At 45.8% G+C, this 9204-nt stretch overlaps 1 protein-coding gene across 6 annotated transcripts in view; it reads left to right on the top strand.

Moving 5' to 3' along the window:
* LOC135112339 (uncharacterized) overlaps positions 1-7353 on the top strand; it is an 11945-nt gene extending 4592 nt beyond the window's left edge. For all 6 annotated transcript variants that reach the window (XM_064026695.1, XM_064026692.1, XM_064026694.1 and 3 more), the window contains exon 3: positions 1-7353. This exon is cut by the window's left edge and continues 1119 nt beyond it. In XM_064026695.1, coding sequence (XP_063882765.1) covers positions 1-5221 — 5221 coding nt within the window. In that variant the 3' untranslated portion in view covers positions 5222-7353.
* The last annotated feature ends 1851 nt before the right edge of the window (positions 7354-9204 follow it).

Here is a 9204-nt window from a genome sequence, read left to right as displayed (position 1 = left end):
CAGAGAGCAGGATGAGGAAGAAATGATGACACAGATTTGTGTGAAAAATGACGAATGTTTGGGTGCTGGAAAGAGACAAGACATAGAGAGCGGAGAGCAGGACAAGGAAAAAATGATGACACAGATATGTGTGAAAAATGACAAATGTTTCGGTGCTGGAAAGAGACAAGACATGGAGAGCGGAGAGCAGGATGGGGAAGAAATGACGACACAGATAAGTGTGAAAAATGATGAATGTTTAGGTGCTGGAAAGAAACAAGACATGGAGAGCGGAGAGCAGGACAAGGAAGAAATGACGACACGAATATGTCTAATAAATGACGAATGTTTAGGTGCTGGAGAGGGACAAGACATGGAGAGCAGAGAGCAGGACAAGGAAGAAGGAATGTTACAGATGTGTGTGGGGAATGTGGAATGTCTTGGCAGTGAGGGTGAGAAACAAGACACGCTGCAAAACTCCGAAGATGATGTACAGAACTCAGATCATATCCCAGTGGCCTCTGAGTTTCCTAAGGGTGTAAGGAGCAAGGAAAACACTATTGAGGAATCTACTAATGGGGTCCTAAAGAACGATGAAAACATTACTGAGGAGTCCATTAATGAGAGTGTAAGGAGCAAGGAAGACACTATTGAGGGGTCGGGATGTGAGGAGACAAGTGAAGCGCTCGAACCAAAAGTAGAGACAGGAAGGAAGAGGAAAAAGGAGAGCAAGTCGTTCCCATGTGACAAATGCAGCCGTGTGTCACACTCCTCCGCCAATCTGAAGAAGCACATGATGACCCATACTGGGGAGCGGCCTTACATGTGCCACCTGTGCCGCAAGTCCTTCAGACAGCGGAACCACTTGGCGGACCATTGGCGGGTGCACTCGGGGGAACGGCCCTTTGAATGTGAACTCTGTGACAGTCGGTTCATTCAGAAGTCTTCCTTAAACCTACACAAAAAACGTCATTTTGGGGTAAAGTCGTTTTCCTGCACCGAGTGTAATTATGCCACATATGAGAAGGTGCACTTGACGGCACACATGAGGACCCACACCGGGGAGAAGCCATACCAGTGTGAGGAATGTGGCCAGACCTTCTCCACGGCCACCAGACTCAAGTACCACCGCATGATCCACACGGGGGAGCGGCGGTACAAGTGTGACAAGTGTGGCATGCCGTTCCGGGAGAAGGTGACGCTGCAGACGCACATGGCCGTCCACCTCAAGCTGGGGCCATTCGAGTGTGAGGAGTGCGGCCAGGAGTTCTCCCGCCTGGCCAGTCTGTCGCTTCACCGGAAGGTTCACAATAACAAAGACAATTACCTGTATGTGCATGACAAGGAAGCCAATCAATCTTTCAGATCTGCCTTGGAGAAAGCATCCCATGACAAGATGGCACAGGTTACACAGCCATCAGAAGAGTCCAAGAAAACACCAGGGTCTGAGAGTGACCAGGAGACAGAGTTGGATCACACAGACATTCCCTCATCCCCTGGCACACCTGAGCAGCCAGCAAGCAGTGGGGTGAAGGGTGAGGAGCGAGGAACACCTAACACCCCTCCCAGGCTTCCTCTTGGCCCAGCGTCCTGCCTTTCACCCGAGGCCAGCAGTCCATCTCTGAACAAGATTTCCTCTTCCCCGGAGACTGACTCACAGCACAGACTTAAAGAGAATCTGGCATCTAACCTGAAGTACAGTTTTGAGCCGAGTGGCAGCAACGTTGATCCTGAGCAGGTGAGAGAGGCACTGGAGAATGGAACCATCCTGGAGACCCAAGGTGATGATGGCAAAGGTTTCTTCATTGTGTTGCCACCAGCTTTGAAGAACAAAGACATCATGGTGTTGGCAGATTCCCCGCAGTCATCCACAGCAATCTCAAGTATTTCAGATTCCAGCCTGACATTGAAGGACAGAGACTCAGCCTTTGAGGGAAATCTGTCCCCAAACATCCTGTCGGAGAATGTCTTGGAGAGCCATGGCACACTGTACCCGGGGGTTGTGGAGGAGGTGCATGAGTGTGACATGGACTCTGTGGGGCTGGAGGAGGAGATATGCAGTGAAGTTGAGGGAGATATGATACACCCATGTGAAGCAGAGTCCATTGAGTGTATATTCAACACAAACTGCCATGAGGAGGTGCTGGAACCCTTGGGTAGATATTCTGAGGCCATCGAGGAGCACCTTTCACCAGATGGCACCTCGCTGATGCTGTGGAAGGACAATAGTGTCAACCAGCTGGGCAATGTCACCTATATCATAGAGGCTGGGAAGAAGGAACCCATAGTCATACACACTCAAGATGACCTGAGTAGCCTTGTGCCCTCAGTCAAGGGGAAGAGACAGAGGTGCAAGGGAAGTGGTCATGTCCTGGAAGGGAGTGAAGGGAGTAATCTTGAACTAGGGGACTGTGTGAAGATAAGGATCAGCAGCAGGAAAGGCAAAATCAAAAAGCAAAGGTCCCAGAGGGTGTACAACTGTGAGCAGTGTGGGAAGCCATGTAAAAATTCATCTAATTACATCGCCCACTTGCGGACACATTCAGGGGAGCGGCCATACTTCTGTGCGCTGTGCAGGACAGGCTTCAAGCAGATATCCCACCTGCGTTCCCACATTCGGGTGCACACAGGAGAGCGGCCCTATGTGTGTGACCTGTGCGATGCAGCCTTCACCCAGTCCTCCAGGCTCAACTCCCACAAGAGGAATGTACACGCTAATGGACAGACAGAAGTAAAGAAGAAAAAGGAGAAATACACACCAGGAAATAGGATCAAGAACTTTTTCTGTCGGCACTGCAACAAGACGTACATCGGCGAGTGCCTCAAGGTGGACCACATGAAGACTCACCGTCACTTGTTACAGCATGTGTGTGAGGTATGTGGCATGCAATTCAAAAACAAGACTTCCTTGTTGAGTCATTCCATGAAGCACACTGACGGCATGCATGTGTGTGAGGTGTGCGGCACGGAGGTGGCCAGCCTGCAGGACCTCAGCAGGCACAGAGCCATGTTGCACAGCAGGAGTATGCCCGGCAGCGACCTGGTTGACATGTACATCAACGTGAAGATAGGAGAGGAAAGTGACTTCATCGTCCTGAACCCAGCAATGAGGGACAATCCCAGTGACATGCTAGAAATCCAAATGAAGAGTGAAGGCGCTGATGAGGCAGAGGGAAGCCTGTGCGAGGTGAAGCAGGTGATCCACCTCACCGACATCAATGGCAGTGTCAAGAGTGAGGTGGAGGTGAAGGAAGAGGAAATGGCTGTGCATGACATCACTGACACATCTCCACAGAAAGACAAAGACCACATTGAGCAGCAGGAGGAGGAGGAAAGTTCCAGCTTGTTGACAAACTCACAGAAGGAAACACCGGGCAGTGTTGAGGATGATGTGGATGCTGCCAAGGAAAGAGAGATGAAGGACAAGCAATTCATCACTTACGTGGATAAGGTCGGCAAGAAGGTCTGGCTGTGCAAAGTGTGTGACCGATCCTTCGGCCAGTCATCCAACCTGTACTGCCACCTGCGCATGCACACTGGGGACAAGCCCTACCACTGCAACGTGTGCCCTCGGGCCTTCCGCCAGATCTCCCACCTCAAGGACCACATGCGGCGCCACACGGGGGCCAAGCCTCACCGCTGCAGTAGGTGCAGAAAGTGCTTCTCCCAGCGGTCAGCTGTGAGGCGTCACATCAGGGTGCTGCACGGGGGGGACGCCGTGGCCCTGAGGGAGCCGGAGAGCGGCCTCACCAAGGAGATCATTGACACATTGAGTGACGAGTGTGGCCTGGTGTCTCAAGGTGTGAAAATGGGTGATGCTCAAGCCAGCACAGACAGACTCCTTGAGAATGATGAGCAGTTATGTAAACTCCCACACAAAGAAAACATACCTCATGCTTGCAGGGTGTGTCAGAAGCAGTTCAGTCAAGTGTCAAGTTTTAATGCACATACACGGAAGTGCAGGAAACTCCAGACACCACAGAAAGTTGCAGCAGACGACAGGTCCTGTGAGTGGGGGAAGAGCTTCTCCGCTGCTCAGCTGCTGAGGCATCAGGAGGGCTGCAGCTTGGTGCAAGATGACAATGACCTTGAAAATAAAACTGAAAAAATATCAGGAAGTGGTGAAGAGTGTGAAAGTGACCTCAAGAAATCACATTGTGAGAATACTGGAGATACAGCAAATAAAAAGAGTAGACACAAGCCAGCAAAAGCAGCAAGTATTAACACTCTTGTGACACAGAATCAGTTCAAATGTAAGGAGTGTGGGGAAGTGTTGCACGGCATGACATCATACAAGGCACACCTGCAGGCCCACGGGGAGGAGCTGCAACAGGTGTGTGTGGTGTGCGGGGAGGCCTTCAAGAGAGCCTCTGCCCTGAGGTACCACCAGAGCATGAAGCACGGCAGGCAGGACAGGCGGTACAAGGATTTCTGCTCCACTGGGTATGCCACTGTGCAGGAAGACGACCTGGAAGAGGACAGCGTTATGGTGAAGGTAGAGACAGAGTCTGAGGAGAGTTTGAGCATAACTGATGAAGGTGAATGGGAAGAGGAGTGTGGTGGCAGAGAACCATATACCAGAGTGAAGCCAAGGAAGACATATTTGAAGCGTAAATCAAGACAAGATTTAAAAAGGACCAGAAGAGATACTCTGAAAACCACAAGTAACACAACTCAGAAGGATATTGAGAATGATAAAGAATTCAATGAAAGTTCTGGTGAAAATTTAGAAAGCAAGAGTTATGTGTGCAGTGTGTGTGGCATGGCATTCACCCGCTCCTCCAAGCTGCGACACCACACAGCCATGTGGTGCAGGGGGCGGCACAGCACACGGAACAACACTAATAGACGCCAACCTCACCCTGAAAGGACCCCAGTAAAAGTGAGCAAAGTGGCCAGGAAACCAGAGAACCAGAGAAGTAAAAGCACTGGAAACTCACCAGTTGCTTGTAGTACACCAGACTCTTTGAGTGAACGTTTAGTAAGTAAGAGTGATGGTGATGTTCCTGCCACCTCTGCTGTAGTCAAGGAGGGAAGTGTAAAGCAAAGTAGTGCTGCGTTGTACTGTAAAACCTGTGATACATGTTTTCCAGACAAAGATTCATGTGACAAGCATGTGTGTTCCCCAGCCAGTGAGAAACCCTTCAGGTGTGAACACTGCCTGCTGAGGTTCAGACGCAAGGCTCACCTCTTCAACCACTATAGGAGACATACCAGGGAGGCCTGTCTGGAGGACCTGTAGAACTTTAAGTACTACACACACACACAAACACACACACACACACACACACACATACACACACACACACACACACACACACCTTGTATTGACACAGTCGAACTGATAGTACAAAAGCATCAGTCTTGACTTAATTGTGTAATAGGAGCAAGAAAGTTTACTTTTTTAATTGTATGTAATGTCAGCATTGGACACCATGTATGTGACTGGATTGTGTTTATATATTTTTATAGATTGTTTTAGTTAATTTCTGGAGTTGTCCAGTACATGACGTAACTGAGTGAAGAAATTGAGTTATGACGTCAGTGTTCAAAGAAATATTTACCACATTTAGTTTTCTTCAAGGATAAGTAAAGTACAGCTTGTCTGTTCTGGAATGCAACTTTTTCTGGAATTACGTACAGCAGGTGTGATCAAAAGTTCCTGGATGGCTTCCACAGTGAGCAAGGAAGCATGAGAGCACAGCAGGAGGGAGCAGTGACTTGTGTGAGTCAGCATGCCAAGCTTTGTGTGTCTCACCATTGGAGGTGCTAATAACACCACACTGGCCTGTTGTGATGACCCAGTGAGCCAAGTCAAGGCCAGGCTACTGATATTTTTAGCATGTCATTTAGAACAGTTCATGCAATCCTCACATTTCCCTTGAATATGCACCATTTTGCTGCCATGTCCAGGTGCCTTACCCCACCATGATAACACAATTGTTCATAATGTGTTGAAACAGTGCAGTTTTCATCTACACCAGCACAGTTGGCTTGGCGCCCTGTGGCTTCCTCCTCTTCTCCAGGACGAGTGTTTGCCTTCTTGACTCTGTGCAGGAGACCCAATGCTGCTTACAAACAGTTCCTGACACACACACACACACACACACACACACACACACACACACACACACCTCAGGGCCTCCAGGGAGTATTCCAAGCATGGGGGGAAGCACTGGAGGTGTGTTCAGCTGCACAAGGCCATTCATTCAAAACAGGATGGCACCAAAATTTAAATCAGAAAGTTTATTGCATTTTATATAGTTTCAGAAGTTTTTGATCATGCCTCTGGTACTTATATATGAAAAGAGAGTAATCTTTCCTTCATAAGTATGTCATTCAGAAGATTTAGGCATACATTACTAAAAGAATGTTGTGTTGCACATTCAGAAGTAAGATCCTTGCTATTACAACATTACAACTGACCCCACAGTACAAAGTATCTATGGGCAATTTATTTCCTGCAGACAAGACACCGTATTGCACAGACCCGTGTGGTGATTGTTCTGTAGTATCCAGCAGAATTCACATGACCTGTCTTGTTACCAATGTTCTTTCCAGCATCTGTCACCTTGTCTCTCTCCAACAAGCAGCAAAGACAGCCAAATGTTCAGAACTCTTCAGTAGTGCAGGCTGAACTGACCCAGAGGCCATATCCCTGCCCATCTCTCAGTGCGCCAGTGGAGTTGTATACTCATAATGTTCTTGCCACAAATATATTCAATTTTTATATTTATAGGAATATTTTCATATGTAAGGTATTTTTTCAATCTTTTTATCAGTTAACCTTGCCATCAGCTTATTTTAGAGTGTATCAATAGGAAGGCAATAATGATATCAAAGTGGTAAGCCTTCAGAAAAATTTTTGGAAGCAGCTAAACATTTTATTCACAAAGACACTCATGTCTTATGCACACTGCATCCTCAGTGGTGTGAGTCAACTGTCACATGGAATACTGTGCGTCTGTACATCATGTGCTTATGAGTTTCCAAAATTCTTGTGAAGAATTAATACCTAGACATTATTGTTGTCTTCCTATTGATATTTTTGAAAAGCAGCACAGGACAAGGCTAATTAGTCAGGCAATTGAAAACACATTAGATATAAACATGAGGGGAGTGTCAGGAGCACCATGAGTGCACCGCTGTCTGCTGCCGTGCTGAGGGGGAGGCAGGCTGCCCTGCAGGTCAGCTCAGCCTGCGGTGGCTACACTTGTAATGGTCATTACCAAGTTCCAGAAGGCATCAAGCTACAGTATTGTTACTTTTTTTTTTTTATTATTATTATTTTGTTTCTTTTTTGTGTTGTGTGACTGACTATACTGTGATCTTGTGTAAAGGAAGACAAGCAATAAAATGTAAATAATAAATTTATCTGAATCATGTTAATCACACTACAAGCTTCATTTGACTAAAACTCATGCATGAAATTGAAATAGTGGGTAAAGAGTGAGGAAGAGGAGTTAGACAAGTATATACATATACTGTACTGATGACAACTGTGTTGAATTTGTACACTGAGGAACTTGAAAAATGAGAAGTTAATGTAGGAGTAAAAATTCCTGCAATATGTACTTGGTATTGTTTGCAGACTGCACCCTGTACTCAAGAGACACTTTGCTCTCTCACCACAACTATTTTCCAAGGCCACAGAGATAATTAGCTGGGTTCTTGAGAGTGTTTCTCCTCTTCATAATGTGGAAATCTTGTTAATAAAAAAAAAATCCTTAAAAACACATGTAGCTCCAACTAGAACCTTTTGAATGCAGAGGAGGTGCAGCAGCAGTGTTCCAGTGTGACAGCAGTGAGTGAGTCAGCTGGGGAGTATCAAAGATCACTGCATGTGGCAAGTGAATACAGAAGATACTGGCAACAAATTGAGCACAGAGAAAAAAAATTACATTAAATTGGACAGAGGGTAAGGCTGAGGCCAGATGGAGACTAGATGATGGACAAAGGCAGACAGCAAACTCAAGTATCAAGATCTATGTGGAAAAAGTGAAAATGTAACCATAAAAGCATTCAGACACAAGGAGACTGCAAAAGACTACCTGACCAACACAAGGCAGCTCTGAACACCTAAAACTTATTATTTGTTATCATACTTCACAAGTTTATCAATCTTCTCTTGGAATCTAAACCATCTAATGTCTCTGTGCTGTTCTTGCTGAGTTTGATGTGAACTTTGTTGCTGAGTTTGTTGTGAAGTTTTTTGCAGAGCTTGTTGTGAAGTTTGTTGCTGAGTTTGCTTTGAAGTTTGTTGCTGAGTTTGTTGTGAAGTTTCTTGCTAAATTTTGCAGAGTTTCTTGCTGAGTTTTTTGCTGAGTCTTGATGAGTTTGTTGTGAAGTTTCTTGCTGAGTTTGTTGCCAAGTTTCTTGCTGAGTTTGTTGCCAAGTTTCTTGCTGAGTTTGTTGTGAAGTTTCTTGCAGAGTTTCTTGCTGAATTTGTTGTGAAGTTTGTTGCCAAGTTTCTTGCTGAGTTTGTTGCCAAGTTTCTTGCTGAGTTTGTTGCCAAGTTTCTTGCTGAGTTTGTTGCCAAGTTTCTTGCTGAGTTTGTTGTCAAGTTTCTTGCAGAGTTTCTTGCTGAATTTGTTGTGAAGTTTCTTGCTGGGTTTGATGCTGAACTTCTTGCTGAGTCTTGCTGAGTTTGTTCCATTCATTTACTAACCTATATATGAACCAGTTTTTGCAGTCTCTTTAGATCTGATCACCAAGTAGATCACCAAGTAGGACCTCCTGCAGGATACAGCTGGAGTGAGAGGTAGTAAGACTATGATGTGCTTAGAGCAGTGGTTTTCAGCCTTTTTCTCTCCATTCCTCCCTTCATGAATTTTCAACATTTGTGTGGCTCCCCTTCATTTTTCTCCCAAATCCCATCCCGACAAAAAAGGCAAGAAAGAAAAAAATAAATAGAAATAATAATAAACAAATAAATAAATAGTAATTAAATGTTGATGAGAACACCTGTGCTTTATTACAAAGTTGACAATCTTTATTACCTTGCATTGATAGATTTATATGATATGCTTAACTTCCTAACATTATTTAGAAATGTAGAACTTGTAACAGCCCGCGATGGCCCCCCTAAATTCTTGTCATGGCCCCCAGGTTGAGACCCACTGGCTTAGAGAATATGAAAGATTGTGGCCGGCCCAAGCATTATGTGTGGGTATGTTAACTTGGAGTGAAAGTGAGAGGGATAAGCTACAAATAGGGCTGAATAAA

This window comes from Scylla paramamosain, chromosome 23 (assembly GCF_035594125.1).
Source record: "Scylla paramamosain isolate STU-SP2022 chromosome 23, ASM3559412v1, whole genome shotgun sequence".
Lineage (NCBI taxonomy): Eukaryota > Metazoa > Arthropoda > Malacostraca > Decapoda > Portunidae > Scylla > Scylla paramamosain.
Note: the sequence above shows the minus strand (reverse complement) of the source record. Positions and strands in the feature narration are given on the sequence as shown.